This window comes from Ranitomeya variabilis, chromosome 4 (assembly GCF_051348905.1).
Source record: "Ranitomeya variabilis isolate aRanVar5 chromosome 4, aRanVar5.hap1, whole genome shotgun sequence".
NCBI classification, from domain to species: Eukaryota; Metazoa; Chordata; class Amphibia; order Anura; family Dendrobatidae; genus Ranitomeya; species Ranitomeya variabilis.
The window spans coordinates 108,183,516-108,202,307 of NC_135235.1; the positions used below are offsets into that span (position 1 = coordinate 108,183,516).

At 41.7% G+C, this 18,792-nt stretch overlaps 1 protein-coding gene across 7 annotated transcripts in view; it reads right to left on the minus strand.

Annotated features, from left to right (window-relative positions):
- Positions 1-18,792, minus strand: part of MARCHF8 (membrane associated ring-CH-type finger 8) — a 284,339-nt gene that overhangs the window by 38,100 nt on the left and 227,447 nt on the right. For all 7 annotated transcript variants that reach the window (XM_077259090.1, XM_077259087.1, XM_077259089.1 and 4 more), the window contains one exon: positions 12,956-13,006. In XM_077259090.1, coding sequence (XP_077115205.1) covers positions 12,956-13,006 — 51 coding nt within the window. The remainder of the gene's footprint in view (positions 1-12,955; positions 13,007-18,792) is intronic.

Consider the following 18,792-nt stretch of genomic DNA (forward strand, 5'->3'; position numbering starts at 1 on the left):
AAGCATGATATGTGGGAAAAGGTTGAAAAGTTCCAGGTTGCCGAATACTTTCGCAAGGCACATTATATATATATATATATATATATATATATATATATATATATATATATATATATATATATATATATATATATATATATATATATATATATATATATATATATATACACACACATATATATATATACACACACATATATATATATATATATATATATATATATATATATTTTTTTTTTTTTTATGTGCTACTCTTCATTGTAATACTGTATGTAATAAAAAATTAGACTGCTGAAAAGTCTTCAAAAAAAAAAAATAGGATGCAACAGTCTAAGGCATAATAATGGCCAAAATGAAAAATTCAAGATATGGAAAACTGAAAAGAAATAAAACAAATAAAATTATTATTAAAATCTGACGTAGGTCATTTTCTGATGACACATTGCCTTTAAGGGGCAGTAATTCGTATTTAACCAGATTTATCCAGACTGGCTGAATGAATTTGAAACCTTTTAAGTGAATCTGACACGAACAAGCTGACGAGAAACGCGCGCTGGGGTTACTGTCCTCACCTAATCCAGGCTGTGCAGATAAATATCAGCATGCATGAGTACCACCGGTACATAACACACGAGTGTACCTATTCCAGTGTACCTTTATCATCTGTCCATGGCTACCTATTAGCCTGCGAGCAATTAGCTTAGATGAGCCCCTTTCATATATGATTCTATTTGATTTAGATTGCTTTTATTTATGGATATTTTCTACCATCTTTTTTAGCTGCCCATTAGCACTTACTTTGCTAGATTGGCACTTTACAAATTATTGCCGCTATGACTTTATAATAATCCGCATCCATTTTAGTCACTTTTGTGGACTCTGTTATATCCACTCTTCAGAGTTGCACAGATTACTCTTTACCACTAGTGGGACTTTGTACTGTATGCTTTGCCATTTACATGACAACTTATGGCCTGATGATTTTTGTGTATTTGGAGTCCTATGAATTTCGCTAATATTGTAAATGTCTATTTTTCATCTCTCTGTTCCCTGAATTGGTGGGGTCTCCTTGCCACATTTCTCCGCCTTTTTTAATTGTTAACATCAGCCATACACTAATAAAATGTATTACTATTTATTAAGCCGTATCTCCTTTTTTTTTTGTTGTCTTATCATATTGGAATTGATAATTGACTTTGACGGCTTCTTTTTGGCATGTGACACGTATGATCATGCTATTACCAGCAGATATAGGGTTAATCTGCAGGTTACTAAGGTTATGAAGATGCCCAGCCACAATAGTTAAAGTGCATCATCCGGGAGAAAATGAACTTTATTCCTCCCAGGAGCCGCCGGCTTTCAGTCATGTAGGTGTGTGCCGCAGCAGTTACAGTTACCGTTCCCAGCACTGAGAGCAGAAATTGTAAGCATGCCCTGGCTCTGACTGACAGCTGGCTCAGCAGTGCCATCATGTGCTTACAGCTGCAACTCTTAGTGCTGTGGGCATTGACTACAGCTACTCTGGGAACACCTCCATGACTGAAAGCCGGCGGCTCTCAAACGAAATAATGTACATTTTTTCCTGGGTGCCACACTTTCATAATGCTAATATTGGGCACATTCATAACATTATTAACCTGCACATTAATTTTATATCTGCAAGATAATAGTGTTATAGGACCTGAGAAGTTCCTTTTAAACTAACTATATTTGTGAAGGTAAATAAATAATAAATCTAATGGATTTATAAAAGCCAGCTTCATACGAGCATGTCATATCGTAGGTTTCTGGAGCAAAACTAGATGCAAGAACCTTGTCCAATATACAAAGCCATTCAGTGATCACATTGCTCATTCCCCTCCCAGTAGAGGCTGCAATGAAATGTTTTGTAATACAGAGACAATCTGTCCCGATAAGACAGTTCCTGCACTTGTGCCATGGTGTTGAAGTATGTATACTCTAATGAGATGCGGAGGTTTAATTACTCCACAGAGATAACGGACTCAGTTAATTGCTTGCAGAACAATGCGGTACTGTACCAGCTCGGTGAAATGCAGCGCTGGCTTAGTCATGTATGTGACAAGAGAATGGAGGCTTTCAACATAATGTACATATTGATGATAATTAAGACATGGAAAATATAAAAAAAATATATAAAATCATTGCACTGTGTTACAACAGAACATTCTTATTGAATTATATCATCAACCCCATTATTTTTTAACATTTTGCAAAAAGTTGGGGGTAAAGAATAGAGATCCATCAAATCGATAAAAATAACTGAAGCTGCACACCATATCAGGGTCTTAAAAAGAAATTAGAAGGAAATTCTTTCTTGAGTTAACCAGAATTTTTGTTAGAAGGATATGTTTTAGGATAATTTGGCTTTTTTAATGTTGCTTAATAATAGATAAGTCTGATTTCTGTCATTACTGAATGGTAAAACATGGCAAATTTACCTAGGCATGCAGTAATAAAATAACTTTTATCCTGCATAACTGGCCATCAAGGAGCTTGGGAAGGTTGGAAGGCATCTCCTGTGGTAGCTATAAGGACACCTCTATAGCCGGTCATCGGTTGGTCTCAGGAATACAGTAGATTTACAGGAGAATAGGCCACTTTTTTCGCTCCATCATGGTCTCCTTTCTAAGCAAGTGGCGGCATATTGCTTGGACCCAACCCCATTTATTGGGCAGAGCTGCAATACACATCCAATGGAAAAGTGTTTTATTGCATCCGACTTTTTTCTCATGCCATTGTTCTGGTCAGGGACATTATATTGACAATAATTTCATAAGGGTGTCAATGGAAAAAAGTAACAATAGCTATTAAACAGGAACTGGACTTTGAACAAACAGAGAAATCTGCTTACTTTCCCCCCACTTCTCCTCCCCTTGCCTCCTAAACTCATCATTATCAAGACGGACTGGCAGCACAGTGAGGAGTCAGGTTACACCTCCTGTTATACTCTATGGCAGGGATCCCCAACCTGTGGCTCGTGGGACCAAGATAACTGGCTAGAGGCTGTCAGTCAACTTGATGCATTAGCATCAGGTCCAGCAAACAGCTATAGAGAAGAAGTCTCCTCCAAGTAATTACTTCTGTGAGTAGGTCTTCAAGGAAGCGCAAATTTGGATGCGGATATACTGGCCTTGGGGATGGAAAAGTAATGTGCTAAGCTGGACATAGGATGATGCTCCCCGTCAGAGGAGGTGCTTGAATCTGGATGCAATAGTGTGGAAGGAGTGCTTGATGTGAAAATACTGAATGGCAGTAAGATGGGAATGCCTAGCTGCAAGTATACTGCCTCGGTGTCATTTCTGTGGGAAACCTGTTATTATACCAATAATGAGGGCTCTGGGTGTCATCATTGTGGGAGATGCAGGAGCTGGGTGTCACTATTTGGTGGGGCTCTGCATGTGGCTTGTGACCCTCTTTCAGAGCTGACTGTGGTGCACAAGGTAAGAAAGGTTGGGAACCACTGCTCTATGGAGAGAGGAGGAGCAATGTGAAAAAAAAACACTAAGAAGTCTTGTCCTAAAGCTGGATTTACATCCAGGCAGCTAAGTGCTGATCTGTAAATATCTCCATGCTGCTTCCATCCTTGTGGTAAAAAAAAAGAAATGAAGAATATGAATCCATCTCTGTGCTTTGCAGTGAATTGGAGAGATCGTATCAGCTAGTCTCCTCCCACCAGCTTTGAGTGAACTGCAAATTAGAGAAGCAGCCTATCAAAGGGGTGAAAACTGGTGAAATAAAAGGATACAAGACATATGATAAAAAGAGCTAATTCTGAGGGGTTACTTGAATGTATTGTTTATCCTCCAAGCCAGGGGATTGTGCCACTAGGCCACCCCTATCAATGTGCCCTATTAGGACTTAACAGAAGGATGTCACCTGCTTGGAGATGTACTATATAAGCTAGAAAAGAAAGCAGGTAAGCAGTAAACACCACAAGATGCTACAGACCCTGGCATTTCATGAACTGCAGGGCCGGCGGATTTGTGAAAAGGGTTGGTTGAGTTGAGCCAACCAATTTAAAACTTTCCAAAAACAATGTTTCAGGCACTTTGCAAGACTCCTAGAAAAGCAAAACAGATCCATCAACTAAAATGTTTGACTCATCACCAACTTTCTCTACTTTCCAATCGCTCATTGAGGACAGGTTATTTTGGGACATTGAATTCTCTACACGATGCAGAAATGTTCTGTATCGTATTCCACAGCAGACTATAATCCCCTGGTGCTGCTGGAAATGTGAACAATGCTGCGCAGGTTGAACGGGTCTCTCTCTAAGGTATAGCTCTTCTGTTTTCAGAGTCTTGGCAAGTTTCTGATAGCAGCTGGATATATAAAACTTTAATTACCATAATTCATGTGAAATAAAAACAACAACACACAAAACAGGATTACAATAAAAGCGACAAAGATATTGTAAACAAATTCAATCATGGCCAATTTTTTTTTTCTTATTTTTGCAAACAGTTGGAAAATATGGAAATTCTTCGGCACGTATCAATGTCATTTGTTATATGGATAATATGTAAGGAGCCTGGGCAAATAGATGAAATACTACTGACACATGGGACAATACAGTGCCTATGGCAAATGCAATGGTCTGTAAAATACATGTGCCAGTCACAGGGCTGGACCTCAATGCTCCTATGTAGAGCCAGTGGTGAAGTGTACAAATCATGGCGGCCTGATATACAAAGTACAAATCTGTATCTTTTTCCATCTAATTTGTGTTCTTCAGTAAAAGTCCTTAGGGGACTGGAAGGTTGGATAGACCATAAATGGAACTGGACCCACGGCTACCGTATAGGAAATGTGTCATCAGAAAATGGCCTACCATTTAAATCAGGTTTTTATATTAAAATAATCCATAGAGTCCAGTCCAGAGAGGAAAAGGTGAGCACTGTTACAAATCCTGTGTCATATCAACAGTAAAGCCTCCTGAAGCCATTCATGTGTGGGGGCTTTTCATCCATGAGGGGGCTCACTCAAGTTTGCCCAAGAACACTGCCATGAATAAAGAATGGGGACTAATCTTCCTCCAAGAGCAACTTCTTCCAACCATCCAAGATCAATTTGTTGATGAACAATGCTTTTTCTACCCTGATGGAGCACCATGTCACAAGGCAAAAGGGATTAAGTAAATGGCTCAGAGGAGAACCATTGAAATCTTCACACCTAGGCCAGGAAACTCTCCAGATCTTAATTCCATTGAGTACCTGTGGTCAATCGCCAAAAAAACGGGTGGACAAAGAAAAACACTGCTATTGTGATAAACTCCAAGCACAGATTAATCAAGAACGGGTTGCCATCAGTCAGGATTTGGCCCAGAAGATGATATCAAGCATGGCAGGGCAAAGTGCAGAACTAACACTGTAAACAGAGTCTTTGCAGAAATGGGAAAAAAACTTGTTCTATTTGTCAATGAAAGAACTTATGAAATGCTTATAATTGCACTTAAAGGCGTTGTCCACTATTAGGACAGTCCCTTCTTGATTAAAATTTTTGGCTACCATAAAATAATAAAGCCCATAGTTACCTCCCGTGCGGGCACTGTTCCTGCGGTGTTGGAACTTGCTCTCCTGGGGCTCTCGTGCTGTTGTTGTTACACCAGCGCCTAATCAGCATTGGCGACATTGTCCCCTCCTTCAGACAACTCGAACATGGAGAGGAAGTTTGGGCTGCAGGATCTTGGACTTCCTCTCCATGCTCAATTAGACAGGAGATGGAGACAGTGATGCCGGCGCTGATTGGGTGCCGGTGTCACGTGTCACAACAGCAGCACGGGAGCCCTGGGGAGAGCGACCATCGACACCGTGGGAACGGCGCCAGCACGGGAGGGGAGAAAAAGCTTTATTAATTTACGGGGGCTAAGCGACGGGTATGACAAGAAGTTGACAAACTTGCAAAAATTACTACATTTCTGTTTTTTTCAGTCAAGATGGGGTGCAGAGTGTACACTAATGAACTTTTTTGAATTTACCAAAAGGCCCCAATGAAATAAAGAGTGAAAAATTTAAAGGGGTCTGAATACTTTCCGTACCCACTGTATAATACAACCACTATGCATGGCGGCAGCAGCACAGAGAATGTGCTGCACAGAGGACCTGTATGGCTAGAGGACAATGAGGCAGATGCAGAGGGCAGGGCATGTCACGGGGAGCACACACCACAATTGTGCCCAATGTGCCAGTGGAAGTGGGAGATTTTCAACGCGAACCAACGATATGAATGGGGAAAAAAAATTCAGCATGGGCTACTTTGGTTCGTTTTATGGACTAGATCAGTGCATGTAAATAGCAAGCAGTTTCAGCCAGTCACATACGCAATTTGCGAAAATGACTGGCATGAGTTTTATTATGGCAGTCTGGACCCGGCCTGAAGCTGAAGCGCTGGCAGTCACGGTCCTCATATACCCTGCTGTAAGCAGGTCTTGGTATCTGCAGCATTTAATTTACATGTGCAGATTAAAAAAAGATAAGCAAAAGTCTTCCTCCTTATTTAAAAAAAAAAAGTGCCACGAGCAGAAATCCCTTGTACGTAGTGTTTTTTTTCTTTTATATTCATTATAGATTTTAAAATAAAATCTGGCTGTCGCATTCTTGACCTAAAAAAAAAAAGCACAGTTAAAAACACCAACAGAATCCACCATAAAAAGCAGCTACAAAGTGTGAGAATCCACCCTTGAAGGGGAATTCATCTTTGTAAGTTGAAGCAACTCCTATAAGTGCAGTCCCTTTAGTCTAACGATCATGGTGGTCTTCCAAGTCAGGGTCAGGCTGATCACTAATTGATGGGATATCAAAGACACAAGCCAGCAATTTTTTCGCAAAACAGGAATCACTCCAGGCAAAAATACTTAACTGTAGTTACGATGTAAGACTTTCTTGCATGGATCCAAAGATACTACTCTGCTGGATGTCATGGTAGGACGTACGAGAGCATGTCTTTATACCGGTCAGTGGGTATGACATGATATGAGCGAGTAATGAAGTCATGATCCTGAACATGCATTCAGAAGAAATTTCGGGGTGGGAAATACAACCCACTTTTATAAAACTACTGTTATTAATTAAAAAATAAGAGACAAATCAAGGATTCAGTTCATCGAAAAGAAAGATATGGAAGAGACACCTCTCCACTCCCAGCCCATCATTCTCCAGCAATGCGCCACTATTTCTTGCTAGAAAGCAAAGTTTTGCCGTCAGTAGATTCTCCTGTCAAAGTGAAACTGAGGAGAGATCAATTTGAATAATGCTTGTGTGTGCAAGACCTTCATTTTCTTTGCTATTACTGCAGCAAAATTTCGCAACAACATCCCCGTTATCTAATTTTAGGGCTTCCTATATCCTGACTCACCTTTACTTTCTAAGTAGAAGACAGGGCTATGCATCAGTCCAATGGCTTAAATTTACATTTTCCGCAGTGGAAACGATCTACTGTTTTGTCATAACATCCATTTAATTTGCATATATTAAAATTTATTCCCCACTTTATTTTGCAATTAAGCTATGGAGGATTTAAAGCGACGCTCCTAGTAGAAATAAACATTTTAAAAATCAATGCCAAATGCATAGATAAATTACAGAGTATCCTCATTGCTAATATTTCTGGTATAATTCAATCTCTTCCCAGCCACCGGTTTCTCAGACTACTCTATGCGCACTTGCCTTTGGTAGTCTGTGACACTCCCCTTTGCTCATGAATAGACCAATCAAGAGCAGAGGGCGTGTCTGACTACAAAGTGCACATTGAGTAGTCTGGGAATCTGACCGCTATTTTACAGGACAAAAAATAGAAAAAAGTGCACCAGAAAGATTAACAAAGACCCAAGTATTACAATTATGCAATTTGCATTTATTGTATATAAAAAAAATTGTGAACTGGCTTTAAGTTTTTACAGTGCACGACAATATATTAGGTGAAACACACAGCGCAATACTGCGAGATCCGTGGGATAGTCAGAGTTTGTGCTTTGCAGCTGTAGGACCCGTGTACTGTAGAAGTGATTCTGGAGAATAAGTGAGGGGCACTGTACACTGTCAAGGGTCTTTGACGTGCTGCTTTCATAGCTCGTTTACACATCTTAATTTTTCTCATTTTAAAGGTGAACAACGGGAGGAGCTATAAAGTGAACTAATAGTTTTCCATAGATTATAGTCCTGCCTTACAATAAAGACTTAGGACAACCTTCTGGCATGCTGACCGCTCGACAGGTGTGATTATTGCACCAATGCCTCTGCCACTGGTCTACAACGCAGGCTTTCAAAGTGTTATTCTCATAATTAAGAAAAAGGAAATGGTAGACAGTGAGAAATCAGTCAAGTATGCAATTTACTTGCCATTTTTAGCATCATTCATTCTGCTATTCTTTCATTTCTCTTTTTTTTTCTTTTATACAGCTTATTGCCAAGGAGTGGGGACACCACAGCGGTCTAATAGCCATGACCAGACATGTGCAGTACTTACAAGCTCTTCCGGTTGAGTTTGTAAGCACTGCAGGTTGCTGGAGCACGCAGTTAACTGGGCTTCCGATTCTGCAGAGGCAAGGCTAGCTCATATAACAGCATCGGAGACCACAACTCAGGCTAACAGTACGACAATGCAACTGGGCTCAGCCGTCACTCAATCAGGAGTGACCCGAAGTCAAGGGGCTGGAGAGTGGCACAATCTACATACTGCAGCCAACATGACCGCTAATACTCTAGGAGCGAGAGGACAATCCTGCTGATCTAAAATGACATTTCTGCAATCTTTGTTCCAAAAAGTCTCGCTTTTGTTAATTTAATGGAATATTTAATCTTGATGTAAAAACTATCCCTCACCACTACACAGGAACCAAATGTGGAAACTGCACTGTACATTCAAATAAAGCCGTCAATTTAAGAGCTTTCGGCATCATTCCTAGACATATGACCGCCATACTTATACAAGATACCTAAAGGCAGATATGTTTCTGTAAATCAGTGACCGCCAGGGAACAAAGTAGAAATTTGTTCACAGAACTTTGTTAAAGGTGTTGTGGTTCAGGGAAATCCACACACTCCACTGAGCAGCAGACTGCAAAACACAATACTTAAAAGGAGTCCGTCAGGAGGATTTCACCCACAAACAATTTATAGGCACAGGTAGCCCCTTTAGCAGAGAAGCCCGGCAATATCTTTACATGGCCAGTCCGTTCCTCCATTACTGGGAAATCAGCATTTGAATTGGTATACAAATGAGGGTGAAGGATTATTTTCAGATCTAAAGCCTCTGCCACACCAGCTCTATTCCCCGCCCAATGCCACCTCCTCCTGCTTGATCAACATGTCGCCTATATGCTGTGTGATTTCAGGCAAAGGAGCCATCAGTCAAGCAGGTTGAGGCGGTGCTGGTGGGGAATAGAGCTGGAGTGACAGAGGCTTCAGATCTAGAAAGAGCTCTCCAACCTAATTTACATATCAATTCAAATGCTAATTTCTCACTAATGGAGAAACATACAGGCCATGTAAAGGTATTGCTGGACTTGTCTTTGAAAGAGCTACACAAGCACATATACCGGTAGTTTGTGGGATTAAATCATGTGGACAGATTTTGGTGTTAAAAAATTACCAATTGTATAAATCAATTTTTTGAACTTAGATTTTTTTTTTTTTTTTTTAATTTAACAATTTTTTTTTGTCTTCATACAATCTTTATTAAAAAAAAAATGAAATTTGAAAACTTGCAATTTTCACACTGGCCACGGAGGCTTTTTTTCTGTACTTTCTGTCTTTTCAAGATGAGTTTTCAGGAGGCTCCTTATTAGCAAAGTCAGGATTAAAATGACAGGTAACACCTCTGTACAGAGCTGATAAGACAGCATCCACAAATCACAATAAGTAATTTCACTGCTCCCACTCCCATCACAATGACCTTGGTATGTTAGATGCCTCAACGTTAGACCTTGGTACATTAGAGTCTGCTCATTACTGCTAATATACACGGGCATTTCCTGAAAACCGAAGTTAAAGTCTAAATTGCAAGATTTCTAATTTTTTTTAAAAGATTTTGATATGGGGGAAAAACATATTACCAAAAAGGTTTTAAAAAAATATTTTGCACAAAATCCTTATTTAAACAATGTGTGTCTTTACTAATATATTCCTGAATGTAAGTTTGCACCATTTGCTTCCTTACTTCGCAAGTCTTCTGTACAATATCTCCTTGTTCTCATTGCTCCCACTTGCATCACAATATTGTTCTCTCTTCTATGATTTCTCCTCCTGACCCTTAGGTTGTCCACCACTTTAGCACTGATGACTAGGGTTGAGCGACTTATTTTTATAGGATCGGGTCGGGTTTCACGAAACCCAACTTTCTCAAAAGTCGGGTCGAGTGAAATCGGCCGATCCTATAAAAAAGTCGGGGTCGGGGTCGGCCGAAACACGAAACCCAATGCAGTGCAATGGGATACTATGGTTCCCAGGGTCTGAAGGAGAGGAAACTCTCCTTCAGGCCCTGGGATACCATATTAATGTGTAAAATAAAGAATTAAAATAAAAAATATTGATATACTCACCTCTCCGACGCAGCCTGGACCTTACCGCTGGTAACCGGCAGCCTTCTTTGCTTAAAATGAGCGCGTTCAGGGCCTTCCATGACGTCACGGCTTCTGATTGGTCGCGGCCGCCCATGTGACCGCCACGCGACCAATCACAAGCCGTGACGTAATTCTCAGGTCCTAAATTCCTAATTCTAGGAACTTAGGACCTGAGAATTACGTCACGGCTTGTGATTGGTCGCGTGGCGGTCACATGGGCGGCCGCGACCAATCACAAGCCGTGACGTCATCTAAGGCCCTGAACGCGCTCATTCTTAGGAAGGAAGGCTGCCGGAAAGAAGCCGAGGGTGAGTATATTCCTATTAGGTATATACTCACCCTCGGACGCGCCCTGCTTCTTTCCGGCAGCCTTCCTTCTTAAGAATGAGCGCGGTCAGGGCCTTAGATGACGTCACGGCTTGCGATTGGTCGCGGCCGCCCATGTGACCGCCACGCGACCAATCACAAGCCGTGACGTAATTCTCAGGTCCTAAATTCCTAGAATTAGGAATTTAGGACCTGAGAATTACGTCACGGCTTGTGATTGGTCGCGTGGCGGTCACATGGGCGGCCGCGACCAATCAGAAGCCGTGACGTCATGGAAGGCCCTGAACGCGCTCATTTTAAGCAAAGAAGGCTGCCGGTTACCAGCGGCGATGTCCAGGGGCCTCCGGAGAGGTGAGTATATCAATATTTTTTATTTTAATTCTTTATTTTACACTTAAATGTGGATTCCGATACCGATTTCCGATATCGCAAACATATCGGAACTCGGTATCGGAATTCCGATACCAGATTCAGAAGATCGCCGACCTCATGGCCGACCCCACACAGGGGTCGGGTCGGGTTTCATGAAACCCGACTTTGCCAAAAGTCGGCGACTTCTGAAAATGGCCGACCCGTTTCGCTCAACCCTACTGATGACTTATCCCTTAGGATAGGTCATCAAAGTCTGAAAGGTTGGAGTCTGACACCCGGCACCCCACCAATCAGCTATTATCGCTGTCTGCCAGAAGTACTCACTTGTGGAGGTGGCCGTCTTCTGATAGTAGCTGAGGTTTGGTACTACACATCCGCCTCTTAGTCAAAGCAATAGGATGCGGATATGTAGTACCCTGCGGCGGCCACTGTCAGAAGACGGCAAGCTCAGCAAGTAAATACTTCCAGCCGGCGGCGGTGCTGACACCGATAACAGCTGATCAGTGTGGGTGCCGGACCCCCACCATTCAGACATTGATGACCTATCCTAAAGGTACCGTCACATTAAGCGACGCTGCAGCGATATAGACAACGATGCCGATCGCTGCAGCGTCGCTGTTTCGTCGTTGTGTGGTCGCTGGAGAGCTGTCACACAGACAGCTCTCCAGCGACCAACGATGCTGAAGTCCCCGGGTAACCAGGGTAAACATCGGGTTACTAAGCGCAGGGCCGCGCTTAGTAACCCGATGTTTACCCTGGTTACCAGTGTAAATGTAAAAAAAACCAAACACTACATACTTACATTCCGGTGTCTGTCGGGTCCCCGGCGTCCGCTTCCCTGCACTGTGTAAGCGCCGGCCCTAAAGCAGAGCGGTGACGTCACCGCTGTGCTCTGCTTTACGGCCGGCCGGCGCTGACACAGTGCAGGGAAGGGGACGCGACAGACACCGGAATGTAAGTATGTAGTGTTTGTTTTTTATTACATTTACACTGGTAACCAGGGTAAACATCAGGTTACTAAGCGCAGCCCTGCGCTTAGTAACCCGATGTTTACCCTGGTTACCCGGGGACTTCAGCATCGTTGGTCGCTGGAGAGCTGTCTGTGTGACAGCTCTCCAGCGACCACACAACGACGAAACAGCGACGCTGCAGCGATCGGCATCGTTGTCTATATCGCTGCAGCGTCGCTTAATGTGACGGTACCTTTAGGACATCGCTGGATCGGTGTCTGCGGGAGATCCAGCGACGAAATAAGGTGCTGGCCTTCTAGCTCCGACCAACGATGTCACAGCAGGATCCTGATCGCTGCTGCGTGTCAAACACAATGATATCGCTATCCAGGACGCTGCAACGTCATGGATCGCTATCGTTATCGTTGTTAAGTTGTTCAGTGTGAAGGTACCTTAAGGAGTAGCGGACAACCTCTTTAAGCTAGCAACTTGTGACCATCGGAGTTGTAGATTCAGAACAACTGAGGAGTCCAGTGAAAAGGTCAAATGTGTCTTCCTACCATATAGATAGATGATAAATATAGGATGATATTTCAATATCTAAGAAAGCCTCTACTGAGATTTTCTAGCACTTCACAGTCATTGATTTACTCTACATGATAAGATAGTGACACCATTGTAATACTCACATGAACACACACATTAATGGAGGAAATAGTAACGTTACCTTGGAAATGTTACTGGACCGGCTGACTGATCGCCCCAGAGTCTTTTCATTCTGAAATACAACATAAATGGAAAGACATGAGATGTGCTACAAGAGAATGCTCATGACAGAGAGAACAGGCAATATATGGAAATGGATTACTTTGAGTATTGGACACCAAGACACAATGAAGTCAATCAATTGAGGTTTTCTGACAAAAGTGAAAGAAAACACACACAATATAGTGCACATGAACAGTTGAACACAGGTTTCTTCCCCTAATCAAACATTTGCCACTTAGCAGGGTAGGAAATGGAATGGCACTACACACAGGGCTTGTTTGTAGTCTGTCGCTATGGAGACAAATACATAGTAGCAGTATCTTCAAAACAGTTTGCAAAATTTACGCTGATTTTTGTTATCTGTATTTGGCGCATTGAAGGAATAAAATGGTTGCAAAAGTGCAGAAATCCCTTGTTTTCATGCCTTGCATTAGTTTTTGTAGATGGGCCTCAGTGTGTTAGCCCACTGTATGAGAAGACAGAAATGCAACAAGGAAAACATAAGAGAAAGTAAAGATTTGATGAAATGTCTGGTAAAGACAAACTAAGTATTTCATTTTCTTTGTTAAAATATGTCATTTTCATATGTCTATTTTAGGGATCAATTTTACAGGAAATTTTCAGACTTGGCGTGTTCATACCATTTTTCACCCCAATCTGACAAAATGGGGAAGACATGACCGCGGCGAACCCTTATTCGTCAAATTCATGACGTTCCTTACACCACAAAATCTTACGCCAGTAATGCCAGTTTGCGCCTTTGCCTGATTCATTAAAAAGGAGTGTCTCTTAATGAATCCGATGTCTTCCACTCCATCCCGCCCCATCTAGACTAGCCTGACAAAGAGGTAAATTGTTCTTCAGTGCACCTGGGCCCCTAGCAAGAAAAAAAAATCCAATTAAACAATTTATGTGAAATAACTAACCTTTTAAACCAGCTTTCTGACTTTAAGGCCTCTTTCACACGTCAGTGTTCCCCATAGATGTGGTGACAGTTTTCACATGTACCAGAGACTCTTACACATGTAGACCCATTCAAGAGCGTCCAGGGGCAAAACACGCTGACATGACCATTTTTTAAACAGCAGCACAGGCCGCAAAACGTCCCGCTCACGTGCACCCTGATGACACACGGATGACATCAGGTGCTGAAGACAGCTGCGATCAGCGCTAGCAAGGGAGAATGTTGAAAGTTGTTTTCTCACGGTTACCAGCTGAGCAGGTGGTGGCTGATGAGAGTATTAACAAAAAAAAAAAACAATGACGTGGGGTTCCCCTGTATTTTTGATAACCAGTCAGGCAAAAACTGACAGCTGCTGGCTACAATCCTCAGCTGCCAACTTTAGCAAGGCTAGTTATCAAGAATAGAGGAGCCCCACGTCGTATTGTTTTATTATTTAAATAATTAAAAAATAAATAAATAACAGGAAGTATCAAAAACAAGGCAACTTTGTTTTTACCGCTGCGGTTTTTGGCTCTTAGGTGTATCAAAGGTTAAAAAAAATGCCTTAAAAAACGCAAGTAACCTACGGTAATTTACATAATAGAAGCAGAAATGGTGCAGAAAATCCGCAACATTAAAAACTCAACAAAAGCATTCATTGTGGGAACGTAGTCTTATACGGTTATAGGTTACAAGCTCTTTTTTTATCAACTCCTGTTTTTAAGATAATAGAATTCCGTGTCTGTATACAGATACTTCACGAGTCACAGATTCTTCAGTAACTCATTCATTTTTATTTTAACATCAATGTGAATAATCCCCCCGGGCAGAGGATGTGCGACCGGTTAGCGGAGAACCAGCATCTCTCCGAACACTGACCGCGCGGGTTCCTAACTGGGTGCCAGTCACTGGAGGGATGCCATCAAGTACAGTGCTATACAGTCAGAATGACCTTTTCAGCAAGTGTCCTTTATTGTCAAGAAATTCCTCTGGTTTGCCAGCACTAAACAAACTGAGCTCAGCAATTCTGATCCTGCAGGATGATGTATTATATAATATGCACTTACAAAACTATTTTAGGCTTGAAGCTTGGAACTTGCTGCTTTTCCTATGCATTTAATAGAAATGTCAGGCGAGAATGTGGCTGGACTTAGCCTCTGCGATCACTTAAACACGTGTGGCTTTTGCAGCACCCGAATACGTGACCTGTAACTGGGTATATTTCGTCCTTGTTATAACTGAAGATTTCACTGTCAAAGCTGCTGCGCCACTAAAATCTCAACCCCTGCAACCTCGGATTTTTACCAAATCTCTGGTCATCACGTGGCAACTGAATGCCCTCATCTTTCAGGGGACTAATTTATCAAAGACCAATGCATCCGCCAGCCGATTCCTAGTAATGCTTGTTATATAGTGCGTGCAATGGAAATTTGTATTTATTTATGTGGTTTATTTATTTAAATCAAATAATCCCAATGAACTAACATTGCAAATACAACAAACAGCTGCAATACAAAAAGAAAGATCTGAAATATGAAATATTTCCACATTTTTTTGTTTACAACCATGAAAATATAAGGTTTAACAATGGCCCTCACAGTCCCGAGTTGAACATCATTGAAAATCTGTGGCTAGATCTCAAAAAATAACAGTGCATGCAAGACGACACAGGAATCTCACAGAACTGGAAGAATTTACCAAGGAAGAATGGATGAAAATCCCTCAAACAAGAACTGAAAGACTCTTGGCTTACTACAAAAAGCGTTTACAAGGTGTGATACTTGCAAAAGGGGGTGCTACTAAGTACTAGCCATTCAGGGTGCCCAAATTATTGCATCGGCCCATTGTCCTTTTTTGTAATTTTAAATATGTAAAAGAAGAAAATATATATTACTTTTTTTGTGCCTAAAATACAAAGGAAATGTGTCATCTTTAACTTTAGGCCTTTTAGAGATCATTTCATCTTCAACTTGCTTACCCGTTCACAATAACAGTAATTTTGACCAAAGGTGCCCAAACTTTTACATGCCACTGTATGCGACAGAACATTGGCCACTGACTGGCAGAAAAATAAGATGCATTACTGATGCAAAAATAAATAGAAAAAGCTTCTTTTCTAGAACACATTTTGTGTTCTAAAAAAACAGAGTTGTGCCATGATAATAATGATCACCTACCCACGGAAGTTGCTCCATGCTGGGGCCTCACTAATCATGTGAACAGAGGTCCAGAGTCCACTGGAGGAATGTAGCCTCAGTCGAGCACTTGAGCTGTTATTCATTGTCTATGGAACTGACAGAGACCGCTGAACACAGTACTTGTCAATTTCAGGGTCCTATAGTCAGTGAAGAGAGCAGTAGCGCACATGCTACACTGATAAGCCATTTAAAAGGAGGACTTGGGACCCCAGTGATCCGCTACTCATCCACGAGTCACAACTCTAATTTTGGTACAATCCCTTTTAAGAGGTTTTGCTACTATAAAATGCTACCGTTTTAATAAAGCAAGCGTCTCCTTGATTACAGACAACAATCACAACGACTGTGGTCTGAAACCAATGAATTAGTCTGCTTGCTTTTTTTGCTAACCTACATGCAGTAGAAGAGAGGGAAGGTGGAAGGGAGTATCACGTAAAGCGGTATTCTCAAGATTGAAAGTCTTCCTCTATCCATAGGATAGATCCCAGATTGCTGGGATCCCACCGATCCTGAGGGCTGAAGAGCCACGTGTGATTGTAGTGGTAGTCAATCATGTGCACTCATTCACTCTTGTAAGAGCGCAACACTCTGCAATCCCTTTAGAATTGGCAATGTGCATGTTCGACCATTCCACAGGACTCCCTGGTTCTTGGAACAATGGGGGTCCCAGCATTCAGACCCCAGTGATTAAAAAGTTCTCCTATCCATAGAATAAGAGAGAACTTCTCTAACACAAGAATACCCTTTAACTACAGGATCAGACAGCATTCTGGATTTGTGTGTAGTCTGTTACCATGGATACACATCAGTCAACACAAAAGTTGTAAACACAAAATAATAAAAGAATTTTAATTACGGCATTATTATTCCTTTTTTATCTTATGTTCACTGGAGCAATGTTTTGAGGACACTCATCACCCAACAATTTATTTTTCCAATAACCACGTAAAAAAAAAAAAAAAAAGACAAAACCGTGAACCTGAGAATTCAGTCTCCGCCACTCACACAGATCCCTAACCGGTTTGTTCTTCTCAAACAAAGCAATGATGGAACTTAAAACATTCAAGCGAGATCAAATACAGATGTTGAGTTACAGGCAATGCTTTGTTTCGGCAGCACATGCAATTAACCTCCGCTAAGAACATCATTTTAATTGCCAAAGGTTTACATTCTGAAACTGCTCTTGGGAATTTGCAGGCTGCAAAAGCGCACCACGTGCTCCGCTAATTTCCATATGCAAAACCGCTTATTATAGTACACGCTGCAGATAAAATAACAATCTTAAAACAACAGGTAGTTGTATTTAATCATCATAGTGAGAAAGCATTAAGCTACTTACGGGTAGCGGCATTTTTCGGAGGCCCATGACAGCACTACGAGAGAGGGGATCCGCCCTTCAGGAACAGGAAACCTACAGATACAAAAGGGCGGCACCTCTCCCCATGCATCAGTTGTATATTAGAGCCTGAGAGGACTACCGCGGTTAGTAGCACACAAGTATACATTATATACAGTTTATATACCAAATCAATCCATTGAAATAAAACTAGAAATCACACGTGAGATCTATATGTCTCATTAAAGGAAGTGCAGCCCCCACGTGAATAGGGAGGGAACTAAGGGTGCTGTCATGGGCCTCCGAAAAATGCCGCTACCCGTAAGTAGCTTAATGCTTTATTCGGACTCCCATGACAGCACTACGAGAGAATTACAGAGATGTAAAACTACCTTAGGGAGGGACTATAGCTTGCAGCACCCTTAACCCGAAGGTGAGATCAGAAGAGGACCCCAAGTCCAACTGATAGTGTTTAAAAAAGGTGGAAGGGGACGACCACGTAGCTGCCTTACATATTTGGTCGATTGATACTCCAGATCTCTCCGCCCAGGATGTAGCCATGGCCCGGGTGGAATGCGCCCTCAGATTCTGCGGAGTCGGACCTCCACCTGCAGTATAAGCCGAAGAGATAGCCTCCCTAATCCACTTCGCTAGTGTGTACTTCGAAACTCTAAGCCCTTTCCTAGGACCTTGGAAGGATAAAAATAACGCATCCTCTCTCTTCCAAGCGTCAGTGACTGTGATATATTCTAACAGGCATCTTCTAACATCTAATGTATGGAGTATTTCTTCCTTAGTATTAGAAGGATTAGGGAGAAATGATGGTAACACTATCTCCTGTGATCTGTGAAAATGTGAGGCCACTTTTGGTAAATAGGCTGGGTCCGGTTTGAGGACTACTCTGTCCTGTAGAAACTCTGTATAAGGGGAGAGTCTAGAGAGCGCCTGTATGACCCCTACCCTACGAGCAGAAGTTATTGCTACTAAAAATGCTGTCTTGAGGGACAATAATTTAACTGAGGTTGACTGTAAGGGCTCAAACGGTTCTCTAGTCAAGGCTGAAAGGACTAGGTTGAGATCCCAAGGTACCGACCTGTTGTTGTGTATAGGTCTAGCTCTACTAGAAGCTTTTATAAACCTTGATACCCAATAATTATTAGCAATGTTACAAGAAAACAGGGCCCCTAGGGCTGAGACTTGTACCTTTAACGTACTTGTAGATAGATTTAGCTCTAACCCCTTCTGCAGGAATTCTAAAATTTGGTTAATTGGTAACCCTTCTTCGATTCTAAAATCTGAAGAGGCCAAGAACTTCCTCC